The sequence below is a fragment of the Drosophila montana genome, unplaced genomic scaffold, assembly GCF_035044405.1.
Source record: "Drosophila montana isolate Dmon_TW-CO22-7 unplaced genomic scaffold, ASM3504440v1 contig_3529_1, whole genome shotgun sequence".
Taxonomy (NCBI): domain Eukaryota; kingdom Metazoa; phylum Arthropoda; class Insecta; order Diptera; family Drosophilidae; genus Drosophila; species Drosophila montana.
The window spans coordinates 203-15,135 of NW_026998408.1; the positions used below are offsets into that span (position 1 = coordinate 203).

Sequence of the window (14,933 nt, forward strand, 5' to 3'; positions counted from 1 at the left end):
GATAAAAAACGTGATGTAACCCCTTGCCATTTTGATGATTTTGGTCAAAAATTAGATTTTTATTTTTTGATGCCAATCGATAGTACTGATCCTTACGAGTCCAAAATGGTATACAATTCCCAAATCGGACAGTATTTGGCCGAGATATTACAAAAAATCATCAAAAAAGGTTGATTTTACAAACGAATCGGTTTTTGGTCAACCACTTTGATAGTAGGGATCCCTACGAATTCAAAAAGGTATAACATTTCAAAATCTGACAATATTTACCCGGTATATTCAATAAAAATAATCAAAATAGTTTTAATTTTCGAACCGACCCCGAATTTGATAAAAAAACGTGATGTAACCCCTTGCCATTTTGATGATTTTGGTCAAAAATTAGATTTTCATATTTTTGATGCCAATCGATAGTACTGATCCTTACGAGTCCAAAATGGTATACAATTCCCAAATCGGACAGTATTTGGCCGAGATATTACAAAAAATCATCAAAAAAGGTTGACTTTACAAACGAATCGGTTTTTGGTCAACCACGGTTTTTCACCCATCGATTTTTAAAATGTTTGAATGCAGATTGATAGTAGGGATCCCTACGAATTCAAAAAGGTATAACATTTCAAAATCGGACAGCATTTACCCGAGATATTCAATAAAAATAATCAAAAAAGTTTAGATTTTCGAACCGACACCGAATTTGATAAAAAACGTGATGTAACCCCTTGCCATTTTGATGATTTTGGTCAAAAATTAGATTTTCATATTTTTGATGCCAATCGATAGTACTGATCCTTACGAGTCCAAAATGGTATAAAATTCCCAAATCGGACAGTATTTGGAAAATCATCATAAAAGGTTGATTTTACAAACGAATCGGTTTTTGGTCAACCACTTTTTTTAACCCATCGATTTTTAAAATGTTTGAATGCAGATTGATAGTAGGGATCCCTACGAATTCAAAAAGGTATAACATTTCAAAATCGGACAGCATTTACCCGAGATATTCAATAAAAATAATCAAAAAAGTTTAGATTTTCGAACCGACACCGAATTTGATAAAAAACGTGATGTAACCCCTTGCCATTTTGATGATTTTGGTCAAAAATTAGATTTTCATATTTTTTGATGCCAATCGATAGTACTGATCCTTACGAGTCCAAAATGGTATACAATTCCCAAATCGGACAGTATTTGGCCGAGATATTACAAAAAATCATCAAAAAAGGTTGATTTTACAAACGAATCGGTTTTTGGTCAACCACTTTTTTAACCCATCGATTTTTAAAATGTTTAAATGCAGATTGATAGTAGGGATCCCTACGAATTCAAAAAGGTATAACATTTCAAAATCGGACAATATTTACCCGGTATATTCAATAAAAATAATCAAAATAGTTTTAATTTTCGAACCGACCCCGAATTTGACAAAAAACGTGATGTAACCCCTTGCCATTTTGATGATTTTGGTCAAAAATTAGATCATGATGCCAATCGATAGTACTGATCCTTACGAGTCCAAAATGGTATACAATTCCCAAATCGGACAGTATTTGGCCGAGATATTACAAAAAATCATCAAAAAAGGTTGATTTTACAAACGAATCGGTTTTTGGTCAACCACTTTTTTAACCCATCGATTTTTAAAATGTTTAAATGCAGATTGATAGTAGGGATCCCTACGAATTCAAAAAGGTATAACATTTCAAAATCGGACAATATTTACCCGAGATATTCAATAAAAATAATCAAAATAGTTTTAATTTTCGAACCGACCCCGAATTTGATAAAAAACGTGATGTAACCCCTTGCCATTTTGATGATTTTGGTCAAAAATTAGATTTTCATATTTTTGATGCCAATCGATAGTACTGATCCTTACGAGTCCAAAATGGTATACAATTCCCAAATCGGACAGTATTTGGCCGAGATATTACAAAAAATCATCAAAAAAGGTTGATTTTACAAACGAATCGGTTTTTGGTCAACCACTTTTTTAACCCATCGATTTTTAAAATGTTTGAATGCAGATTGATAGTAGGGATCCCTACGAATTCAAAAAGGTATAACATTTCAAAATCGGACAGCATTTACCCGAGATATTCAATAAAAATAATCAAAATAGTTTTAATTTTCGAACCGACCCCGAATTTGCGAAAAAACGTGATGTAACCCCTTGCCATTTTGATGATTTTGGTCAAAAATTAGATTTTTATTTTAATGATGCCAATCGATAGTACTGATCCTTACGAGTCGAAAATGGTATAAAATTCCCAAATCGAACACTATTTGGCCGAGATATTGAAAAAAATCATCATAAAAGGTTGATTTTACAAACGAATCGGTTTTTGGTCAACCACTTTTTTAACCCATCGATTTTTAAAATGTTTGAATGCAGATTGATAGTAGGGATCCCTACGAATTCAAAAAGGTATAACATTTCAAAATCGGACAGCATTTACCCGAGATATTCAATAAAAATAATCAAAAAAGTTTAGATTTTCGAACCGACACCGAATTTGATAAAAAACGTGATGTAACCCCTTGCCATTTTGATGATTTTGGTCAAAAATTAGATTTTCATATTTTTGATGCCAATCGATAGTACTGATCCTTACGAGTCCAAAATGGTATACAATTCCCAAATCGGACAGTATTTGGCCGAGATATTACAAAAAATCATCAAAAAAGGTTGATTTTACAAACGAATCGGTTTTTGGTCAACCACTTTTTTAACCCATCGATTTTTAAAATGTTTAAATGCAGATTGATAGTAGGGATCCCTACGAATTCAAAAAGGTATAACATTTCAAATCGGACAGATTTACCCGAGATATTCAATAAAAATAATCAAAAAAGTTTTAATTTTCGAACCGACCCCGAATTTGATAAAAAACGTGATGTAACCCCTTGCCATTTTGATGATTTTGGTCAAAAATTAGATTTTTATTTTTTTGATGCCAATCGATAGTACTGATCCTTACGAGTCCAAAATGGTATAAAATTCCCAAATCGAACACTATTTGGCCGAGATATTCCAAAAAATCATCATAAAAGGTTGATTTTACAAACGAATCGGTTTTTGGTCAACCACTTTTTTTAACCCATCGATTTTTAAAATGTTTGAATGCAGATTGATAGTAGGGATCCCTACGAATTCAAAAAGGTATAACATTTCAAAATCGGACAGCATTTACCCGAGATATTCAATAAAAATAATCAAAAAAGTTTAGATTTTCGAACCGACACCGAATTTGATAAAAAACGTGATGTAACCCCTTGCCATTTTGATGATTTTGGTCAAAAATTAGATTTTCATATTTTTTGATGCCAATCGATAGTACTGATCCTTACGAGTCCAAAATGGTATACAATTCCCAAATCGGACAGTATTTGGCCGAGATATTACAAAAAATCATCAAAAAAGGTTGATTTTACAAACGAATCGGTGGTCAACCACTTTTTAACCCATCGATTTTTAAAATGTTTAAATGCAGATTGATAGTAGGGATCCCTACGAATTCAAAAAGGTATAACATTTCAAAATCGGACAATATTTACCCGAGATATTCAATAAAAATAATCAAAATAGTTTTAATTTTCGAACCGACCCCGAATTTGCGAAAAAACGTGATGTAACCCCTTGCCATTTTGATGATTTTGGTCAAAAATTAGATTTTTATTTTTTGATGCCAATCGATAGTACTGATCCTTACGAGTCCAAAATGGTATACAATTCCCAAATCGGACAGTATTTGGCCGAGATATTACAAAAAATCATCAAAAAAGGTTGATTTTACAAACGAATCGGTTTTTGGTCAACCACGTTATGTTAGCAGTTGATGTAGGGATCCCTACGAATTCAAAAAGGTATAACATTTCAAAATCTGACAATATTTACCCGGTATATTCAATAAAAATAATCAAAATAGTTTTAATTTTCGAACCGACCCCGAATTTGATAAAAAAACGTGATGTAACCCCTTGCCATTTTGATGATTTTGGTCAAAAATTAGATTTTCATATTTTTGATGCCAATCGATAGTACTGATCCTTACGAGTCCAAAATGGTATACAATTCCCAAATCGGACAGTATTTGGCCGAGATATTACAAAAAATCATCAAAAAAGGTTGACTTTACAAACGAATCGGTTTTTGGTCAACCACGGTTTTTCACCCATCGATTTTTAAAATGTTTGAATGCAGATTGATAGTAGGGATCCCTACGAATTCAAAAAGGTATAACATTTCAAAATCGGACAACATTTACCCGAGATATTCAATAAAAATAATCAAAATAGTTTAAATTTTCGAACCGACCCCGAATTTGCGAAAAAACGTGATGTAACCCCTTGCCATTTTGATGATTTTGGTCAAAAATTAGATTTTTATTTTAATGATGCCAATCGATAGTACTGATCCTTACGAGTCGAAAATGGTATAAAATTCCCAAATCGAACACTATTTGGCCGAGATATTGAAAAAAATCATCATAAAAGGTTGATTTTACAAACGAATCGGTTTTTGGTCAACCACTTTTTTAACCCATCGATTTTTAAAATGTTTGAATGCAGATTGATAGTAGGGATCCCTACGAATTCAAAAAGGTATAACATTTCAAAATCGGACAGCATTTACCCGAGATATTCAATAAAAATAATCAAAAAAGTTTAGATTTTCGAACCGACACCGAATTTGATAAAAAACGTGATGTAACCCCTTGCCATTTTGATGATTTTGGTCAAAAATTAGATTTTCATATTTTTGATGCCAATCGATAGTACTGATCCTTACGAGTCCAAAATGGTATACAATTCCCAAATCGGACAGTATTTGGCCGAGATATTACAAAAAATCATCAAAAAAGGTTGATTTTACAAACGAATCGGTTTTTGGTCAACCACTTTTTTAACCCATCGATTTTTAAAATGTTTAAATGCAGATTGATAGTAGGGATCCCTACGAATTCAAAAAGGTATAACATTTCATAATCTGACAATATTCACCCGAGATATTCAATAAAAATAATCAAAAAAGTTTTAATTTTCGAACCGACCCCGAATTTGATAAAAAAACGTGATGTAACCCCTTGCCATTTTGATGATTTTGGTCAAAAATTAGATTTTTATTTTTTTGATGCCAATCGATAGTACTGATCCTTACGAGTCGAAAATGGTATAAAATTCCCAAATCGAAACACTATTTGGCCGAGATATTCCAAAAAATCATCAAAATAGGTTGACTTTACAAACGAATCGGTTTTTGGTCAACCACTTTTTTTAACCCATCGATTTTTAAAATGTTTGAATGCAGATTGATAGTAGGGATCCCTACGAATTCAAAAATGTATAACATTTCAAAATCGGACAGCATTTACTCGAGATATTCAATAAAAATCATCAAAAAAGTTTAGATTTTCGAACCGACCCCGAATTTGATAAAAAACGTGATGTAACCCCTTGCCATTTTGATGATTTTGGTCAAAAATTAGATTTTTATTTTTTTGATGCCAATCGATAGTACTGATCCTTACGAGTCCAAAATGGTATAAAATTCCCAAATCGGACAGTATTTGGCCGAGATATTACAAAAAATCATCAAAAAAGGTTGACTTTACAAACGAATCGGTTTTTGGTCAACCACGGTTTTTCACCCATCGATTTTTAAAATGTTTGAATGCAGATTGATAGTAGGGATCCCTACGAATTCAAAAAGGTATAACATTTCAAAATCGGACAGCATTTACCCGAGATATTCAATAAAAATCATCAAAAAAGTTTAGATTTTCGAACCGACCCCGAATTTGATAAAAAACGTGATGTAACCCCTTGCCATTTTGATGATTTTGGTCAAAATTTAGATTTTTATTTTTTTTGATGCCAATCGATAGTACTGATCCTTACGAGTCCAAAATGGTATAAAATTCCCAAATCGGACAGTATTTGGCCGAGATATTACAAAAAATCATCAAAAAAGGTTGACTTTACAAACGAATCGGTTTTTGGTCAACCACGGTTTTTCACCCATCGATTTTTAAAATGTTTGAATGCAGATTGATAGTAGGGATCCCTACGAATTTAAAAAGGTATAACATTTCAAAATCGGACAGCATTTACCCGAGATATTCAATAAAAATAATCAAAAAAGTTTAGATTTTCGAACCGACACCGAATTTGATAAAAAACGTGATGTAACCCCTTGCCATTTTGATGATTTTGGTCAAAAATTAGATTTTCATATTTTTGATGCCAATCGATAGTACTGATCCTTACGAGTCCAAAATGGTATACAATTCCCAAATCGGACAGTATTTGGCCGAGATATTACAAAAAATCATCAAAAAAGGTTGATTTTACAAACGAATCGGTTTTTGGTCAACCACTTTTTTAACCCATCGATTTTTAAAATGTTTAAATGCAGATTGATAGTAGGGATCCCTACGAATTCAAAAAGGTATAACATTTCAAAATCGGACAGCATTTACCCGAGATATTCAATAAAAACCATCAAAAAAGTTTAGATTTTCGAACCGACCCCGAATTTGATAAAAAACGTGATGTAACCCCTTGCCATTTTGATGATTTTGGTCAAAAATTAGATTTTTAGTTTAATGATGCCAATCGATAGTACTGATCCTTGCGAGTCCAAAATGGTATACAATTCCCAAATCGAACACTATTTGGCTGAGATATTAAAAAAAATCAACAAAAAAGGTTGACTTTACAAACGAATCGGTTTTTGGTCAACCACTGTTTTTAACCCATCGATTTTTAAAATGTTTGAACGCAGATTGATAGTAGGGATCCCTACGAATTCAAAAAGGTATAACATTTCAAAATCGGACAATATTTACCCGACATATTCAATAAAAATAATCAAAATAGTTTTAATTTTCGAACCGACACCGAATTTGATAAAAAACGTGATGTAACCCCTTGCCATTTTGATGATTTTGGTCAAAATTTAGATTTTTATTTTTTTGATGCCAATCGATAGTACTGATCCTTACGAGTCCAAAATGGTATACAATTCCCAAATCGGACAGTATTTGGCCGAGATATTACAAAAAATCATCAAAAAAGGTTGATTTTACAAACGAATCGGTTTTTGGTCAACCACTTTTTTTAACCCATCGATTTTTAAAATGTTTGAATGCAGATTGATAGTAGGGATCCCTACGAATTCAAAAAGGTTTAACATTTCATAATCGGACAGCATTTACCCGAGATATTCAATAAAAATCATCAAAAAAGTTTCGATTTTCGAATGGTTGGATGTATGGATACATAATTAAATTTATTTTCTTAAAATCAATAAGTACATTGTTTTCATTTTTTTTAACACTAATAAAATGCAATAATATTACCAACTAATAATAAACAACGCATTTAACACGAAGCAGAAGGTTAACAAGATTTGGTTGGGTTGGTTTTGTTTTTGAAAAAATATCTTTCTATGTAGTATGTATATACAAATTGTTTTCAACTAGACTAATTAGCTAAACATGCATACAGTTGCGGACACACACACATATAAATAAGTAAAATGGACTAACTAACTTAGTATTAGCACACATACAGATACAAACAGATAATGTATATCAATTAGTTGGGTAATCAACGCGTTTACATACATAACAGTACAGATACTTATATAGGCAATGCGTAAGTACAATAAGTTTTGCTTTAAGTTTTATAACTATATATAGATTTTGTTTTGAGTTCTAGTGTTTGCTTCTTTGATAAGTTTGTAGTTTGTTGTAGGATATGTGAAATTGCAAGTGACATTTCATATGTTTCGGTAACTATAACTAGACATTGTAAACATTTGGTTATACTTGATAACAGTTAGATAGAGTATACGACATTTATGTATGCTGAAGAGTGGTAAAAACAGATATACATGTATATAATATGAATTTTGATTTGTTATTTGTGTCAATGTTTCTCTTTGCTGTTCTTTGTTTTTTTTCGTTTTGTTTTGTATATTAATTAACAACAATAAAAACGGACAACTTGTAAATAAATACATTTTATAAAAATACAGAGGAATCTGTGTGCTATGTATTGTCAAAAATTTAATTTGCGTTGCATTCCACCAGGGCAAACGTAAATATATATTTATATACTTGATATGCGCTCTATCTTTTGACATGAATCGGATATATATATATATATTTGTATGGAATAATCCGCAATATTGTAATTGTTTTTTCGTTGACTACCAACGCTTTTGAGCACAAGGTGGATTCACTTACTCGTACATCTAACAGATACACTAACACTTACAGATACAGATACAGATGCAGATACAGATACATTTAGTAACGGGTACACATACATACACACACACACATATAACATGTATATATATGTATATATGTCTATATATTTACATAGGTGGTTAACACATGGTTTCGTTATACGGCGGATCCTTTTCCGATTCGGTACTGGTTTGGCTGCTCTTGATGTTCGAGGACAGCTTGGCAATCTCGTCTTGCACCAGGTGAGTGCTGATCTGTGGAATGGACAGCCCCACATTGCTGCTCTTGGCGGAGGAGGAGGTCGTGGAGTTGGGCTCGCCGTCGCGCGACTCCTCTGTGCTGGAGCTGCTCTCCTTGAGCACATTCATGCCCAGCCTGCTGGTGTACGGCGGCTTCAGCGTTGAAATCAGTTTGGCGCCAACCTGCACGGGCAACGCAACGCCGGCGACTGCAGCTGTCGAGATTCCGGCACCGATCGCTGCCTCCGCTGTCTCGGCGCTGATCGGCGGCGCTAGCGGCTTGCCCTGGTCCATGCTAAACTGTTTCTTCAGCTGCATGGAACGCGTTGGCACTGCTGGCGCTGCCTGCGTCATTACTGGCGCCGCGCTCAGGTCCAGGGAACTGGAGCTGTCGTCGCGCAAGCGTCTGCCATCGGCAGCGCCAACGGACGCGGTGCGCTTTGGCTGGTAACGCGCCGTCGCAGCGCCGCCAGCAGGGCCAACGCTCATGCTGATGCCCGTCGCCGAGTGCGAATCGCCGGCATCGAGGGATGGCTCCGCCGTCAACGAGGGCGTGTCCACGTTGTAGGAGCCGGTTAGCGAGGTGTTTGTCTCATTCGAGCTCTGCTTGATGAAGCGATACGGATGCGCCGAGTAGTCTGTGTCCGTGCTGGAGTTCTTCTGCAAGCTCTCGCTGGACTTCTTAAACAGCCGCCCGCTGCTGTCGTAGGGCGCATTCAGGAAATCGCTGGTGGCCCGCGTCGGCACCAGCGGCGACTGGTAGGCCTGCTGCTCCATGGACGAATTGCGCTGCCAGGGCCGCTCGTGCTTCAGCTGAAAGCCGCTAATCGCCGCATGATGACTGCTGCCCGCGCCGCTGGTATCGCTGCTGTCGCCGTTTGTGGCTCCGCCAATTGGTCCGCCCTCGGCGGCGGGCTTAGAGGGCGACAGCTCAATGGCCGTCTCCCGGCGCAGCGGATACCGATGGCTATAGTCCACAGAGACGCCAATCTGGGGAGGATCACAGATATAAGAGCTTATCTTATGATAGATAGAGAGAGGGTTTAGGGCTTACCTCATAGGCCTGGACGCTGGCATCGATGGAGCCGCGTGCCTCGAAGAGACCCTCGAGTATTCTATAATCATTCTCTTCGCATTCCTTCAGATGCTTCTTCTCCTGCAGCGCAGCGGCTTCGGCGCGCGACATTTCCGTCTTGGGCCGATCCAAGGAGGCTGTGAATATTCGAATCATACAAATTAATTGGCAGCAGTCAAAAGTATAAAGAATGAAGGCAGGCGCAGGTTTGGTTGGGTTTGGTTGGGTTTGGTTTGGCGGCAAGCAGAAGGCAAATGAATATTACGCATACGCCCGGTTAGCTAAACACAGATTACAATTTGGAGTCTCAGTTTCCGATTCCGATTTAAATTTGATAGATACGGTTGGATGGGGGTGGCTGGGAATGGGAGCAACGCCAACTTACCTTTGTTGCTCTGCAGCGAGACGGTCGGCGAGGCAATCAAATGGCAGACGTTCTCCAGTTCGTCCGTTATCGATGTATATTCACTGTGCAGTTTCAGCAATATATTTCTCGACGGTTTCGCATGCAAAACTGATTTACCTAAAGTTCGAGGTTAGGTTGAGAATGCGTCAGAGATCAAATTAGACAGACAGAGAGAGGGAGAGAGAGAGAGAAAGAAAGAGAATGTGTGTGTGTGGCGAGAGTAAACTAGAGACGAGTACAGTGAAAGCTCTACTAAACGGACAGTTTACATGCGAAAGTTGCAGTTTATTTGAAAGGGACATATATGGACAGGTTATATATACTATAAATCAGCCGATATGCCATGCGTCTTTCTTCTCTATTCCAATGAAACTTTTTATATATCCGTTTTTATACCCTGGCAGAGTCGGACTATATCGTTAACTGCCATAGGAACGATCGGTCGTAAAGTAGGTTCTTGTATGAAAAACTTTTTTGTTTATCGGGATATCTTAACCAAACTCGGCATTTATAAGTTTCACTATGTTCCCTATATATATGTAAAATCTTATTTACATCGGACCACTTTATCGTTTAGCTGCCATAGGAACGATCGGTCGTAAAGTAGGTTCTTGTATGAAAAACTTTTTTGTTTACCAGGATATCTTAACCAAACTCGTTATTTATAAGTTTCACTATGTTCCCTCTATTTAAGTAAAATCTTATTTACATCGAACAACTTTATCATATAGCTGCCATAGGAACGATCGGTCGTAAAGTAGGTTCTTGTATGAAAAACTTTTTTGTTCATCAGGATATCTTCACCAAACTCGGCATTTATAAGTTTCACTATGTTCCCTATATTTATGTTAAATCTTATTTACATCGGACCACTTTATCATATAGCTGCCATAGAAACGATCGGTCGAAAATCAAGTTGCTGTTCGGAAAATATTCTTTTTTTTTCAATAAATCTACACCATACTATTTTCCGTGTGCTTCTTAGACGAGATAGGGGGAAAGCATTATAAGCTTTATGAAAAGGTTGGATCTGCAAGGGTATTATATCTTCGGCGTGCGAAGATAGCCCTTCTTTCTCGTTTATATATCATCACTATATCATACGGAAGTATCGATGGAAAGCAAAACAACTTGTTTGTTTGTCATAAAATATTTCATCCCAATTTAGGAATTATATGCGAAGATATGCCCAAATCCTTATGGAAATCGGACAACTATTGATAAAGAGAAACTGTCAGTTCGCGCTAAAGAGCTTTCACTGTATATGTAGTACGACATCAACAACAACAACAACAACAACGACAACAACAATATTATTATATGGTCTGGTTAGGGCTAAATATGTGGCCAATTTGGTAGCTTGGTTTGGTCGGATTAAGGTTACGGTTTAGTTAGGTTTGGGGTTAGGGGTTGCCATGATTTGGGTTTGGTTAGCAGAATTTTGAAGCGCATTTACTTGCAGCTGCTGCACTATACTCTAAACGCTTATTGTCTACGTTTGCGGCACGGCACAGAGGAAACTTACCCGTCTGTGGCACTGGGGGCACGTCCTTGTCGCTGTCCGGCTCGGACTGGGTGAGACTGAGCTGGCGGCGTGAGAGCGTCGTCAGCTGATTGAGGCTGATGTGCGAGCGATTGATGTCCGCGGCGGTCAACGAATACGTCTCCGAGTTGCGGCGACAGAGCGAGACGGTGCGCTGGCGCAGCGCCCGATGCCTGGCAGCTGTATGCGAAGAAGGCGGGAAGAATATTGGTTTTCTAGTTATATAAAACACACTTAGGCTGGCGGAACAGAAACACAAACAGAACTCAAAACAGAAGAAACAGTAGTGAAAAATTAACGTAACGTTGGAAGCGTAAGCGGAAGTGGATTAGTTGCCAGGCGTTTGCTTAAGGCAATTCGGATTACCCTCAAAGTTCATGTCCGGGGCGGCATCATCGGAATTGTCGCCGCCGACAAGGGTCTGATCGTCATCCATGGTGCCCATCGGGGTTAGGGTGTCCTTGCTCTCGGTGCTGGCGCCCGTATCCTGGCGCACCGTCACATACGGCGTCCGTTTGACCGTCTCACAGGTGGACGGGCGCTGAGACAATGGCAAATATAGATCGGAGTCGGGCTCCGATTGCATCGATGCCTTGCGCACCACCTGCTCGTTGAGAGCCTCACGGGACTTGACCACCTCGTCCGGTTCCTCGGGCAGCGGCACCACCTCAAAGTGTGTGCCCTCATCCAAGATGTACGCGTCCGGTCGCACCTCGGTCAGCGAACGATTGAAGCGACGTCGATTGTTCACCTTTGGTGGGAAAAGAAAGAACCAACAACAGGTTAAAGGTTGAAAATAAAACACACTCATTCAGCCGCAACGCACCTGCAGCGAATTTAAAGTAAGCGTCGGTCCCAGACCCACGCCTCCTCCTGGACCACCGCCTCCTCCTCCGCCGCCTCCGCCTCCGCTGGCGCTGCCAGCCTCATTGTCGGACATGGAGATGGTGCGCATGCGATGCATTTCACCCGGAATGTTCATGACGGAGCCGCGCAGCTCCTCGTTGCCAGCGGTATGTGCGGACATGAAGCGATGTATGACGCCCAGGTGCGACAGTATTTGCTCCGATGATTCCTCCATTTTGCGCAAACGGAATTCAATGTTCTGCAACATACAGAATGACAACAATGTCTCACAATTGCAATAAAAACCAAACAACTTTAAGCCACATTTCCAAGCAGCATACAAATGAGCAACTGCGAGGGTTGCCCTTCTATTTGTTGTGATTTAATAGATCTAATCGACCATTTCTATGCAATAGGATTTTTCGATGAGGAGAGGATTACACATGGAAGTTATCATCATTTGTATTCATGAGGATCAAAGGTGCTAAAGTTGGCTAGAAATAAATATATCCAGCTGTCGTGTGGAGAACATTTTAGAACAAGTATGAGGTTCTAGTCGGGAGTTCCTGAACCAACATCAAATGCAGCTACGCGATCCAGCCAAATCACGATTTCTTTAATAACTTCTGTGTTTCTTAACCGATCTTGATAAAATTTTCAACAGTAGATCTTATTGTGCTATAGAATATTTGTATATTCTCAAAAGGTCAATTGCATTTAACTGTGGCTTATATTGGTGGGCAGCATAAATAGGTTTTTTACTTAATTTATAGCTATAATATATAGGTATAAAATGAAAGGTACTTGATATATATATATACTATTCTAGAAGCTACATGTCCAGTTTGGTGACTCTAGCTCTTATTATTTTCCAAAATTGCTCGAAAAACAAGATTTCGATATCGATTTTTATCGATTACTTGGAAACGGGGAAAGGAGGACCTACAGCTACCTACCTCGGCTATTGATGCTGATCAAGAATATTTATACTTTTTGAGTTCAGAGATGCTTCCTTCTGCCTTTTTACCCATTTTTAATGGGTTCAGGGTATAAAAACAAAAAGACATTTTAATTGGGCCGACAATTTAAAAAGGCAACCCTCGTATTACTCGACATTTATGGACATTTTCAATTTGAGCTGCAGTTGCTGCCGCTCCTGCTGCCACTGCGCATAAAACCCAAATCAATGTGCCAAAAAGAAAATTGTGCATTTGCATAACAAAAAACTAAAAAGTGGACTAGCATTGAGTGTGTGTGTGTGTGGGTGTACACACCTGCACGGTGGCTGTTTGTATGTTCTCCTTTTGATTGATGTCCTCGATTTTCTGTGACATGGTCTCGACGCGCTCCGTTGTGTTCTTGACGCGCTCGTCGGTCGACTGATTCAATATGATTTCCTGTTCATGGAAGAAGCCCTCGACGCACTCCTCCTCGAAGTCGTACAGCCGCTCCAGATCGTCCTTTTCGAGAAACAGCTTGAGGCCATTGTCCCGCTGCACCTCCAATCCTATTGACAAAAAAAGAGGCAAACAATTCAATTAATCCGAATGCCAAACAGAATTATAAGCAGAAGAATACACAACAGATGTGAACAATACGCAAATATATATTGAAATCACAATTGGACACAATTGGACGACGACGAGATGCAGCGATGCGGCAGCAGAAAAGAGATATAGAGATTTGTACATTATTCTCGTTCGAGGGGTCGACAAGGGAGCGCACGCTCTGGTTGTTAGACTCACAGGGAACAAAGCTAAACTTGCTCATGCCGGGCTCACCTTTCGCTTTGCGCACGCAATACTTGAGCAGCGAATAGAAATGGCAGAAGGCGATGAAAGGCGGCGGCAGCACCGGCTTCTGCTGGTACTCCATGACGACTGTGAAGCGCTGGAACATCCAGACCTGCAGCGAAATACAAATAAAAATGAATATTAATATCAATATTAAAAGCATGCTTCAGGTATTTCAATCCAAAGTCTAAAGTCAAGCTGGCTTAAAGTCTTCAAACTAATCAGTTGAGTTCTTTGCACAATTAATCAGGTAACACAATCAATGAACTCACCTGGTGCGAAACCGAATTGACCTCATTGAATATATTATTGAAAACGGCAATGAGCAGATTGATTAACAGTATGTTGGCAATCAACAGGTACATGGACATCGTTATAGGCGTCACCCAATGCCCTGCAAAATTCCATTAACTTTACAAATACAGTTTACATATATAGTATATGGGAAGGCGTACTCACCTGTAACGCAGGCGGGCTGACGCGGATCCTCGCCGCAGGGCGGATCGATGTCGTCGGCAAAGACCTCGCCGTACAGCATGAAGTACGGCTGATAGGTGACCTGTGCAACAATTGATTGACAAACAAAACTTTTGTAATTAAAAAAATCAAGAGCACAAGAAACGCAGCCAGCTGCTGGGCAGCAACAAAAAAATGGTTAAGCTTAATTCAATTTCGGGCTTAAACCGACATCTCTCCCCGACGGGGTCAACACTAATGCAAGTTTTACACATCGACACAGATAGTTGCTATGGGTTAATATATATGTATAT

The 14,933-nt window shown here is 38.3% G+C and overlaps 1 protein-coding gene across 13 annotated transcripts in view; it reads right to left on the reverse strand.

The window, feature by feature from the left end:
* Positions 1 to 7,470: 7,470 nt before the first annotated feature.
* Trpm (transient receptor potential cation channel, subfamily M) overlaps positions 7,471 to 14,933 on the reverse strand; it is a 41,961-nt gene continuing 34,498 nt past the window's right edge. For 12 of the 13 annotated variants that reach the window (XM_064692189.1, XM_064692185.1, XM_064692186.1 and 9 more), the window contains 10 exons: positions 14,623 to 14,722; positions 14,436 to 14,557; positions 14,152 to 14,275; positions 13,645 to 13,877; positions 12,351 to 12,629; positions 11,891 to 12,275; positions 11,507 to 11,704; positions 9,961 to 10,098; positions 9,555 to 9,712; positions 7,471 to 9,490 (listed from right to left, as the gene is read on the reverse strand). In XM_064692189.1, the coding sequence (XP_064548259.1) occupies positions 8,402 to 9,490; positions 9,555 to 9,712; positions 9,961 to 10,098; positions 11,507 to 11,704; positions 11,891 to 12,275; positions 12,351 to 12,629; positions 13,645 to 13,877; positions 14,152 to 14,275; positions 14,436 to 14,557; positions 14,623 to 14,722 (2,826 nt within the window). In that variant the 3' untranslated portion in view covers positions 7,471 to 8,401. Of the gene's footprint in view, positions 9,491 to 9,554; positions 9,713 to 9,960; positions 10,099 to 11,506; positions 11,705 to 11,890; positions 12,276 to 12,350; positions 12,630 to 13,644; positions 13,878 to 14,115; positions 14,276 to 14,435; positions 14,558 to 14,622; positions 14,723 to 14,933 lie in introns of those variants that run through there. The other variant, XM_064692192.1, reaches the window with a different exon arrangement.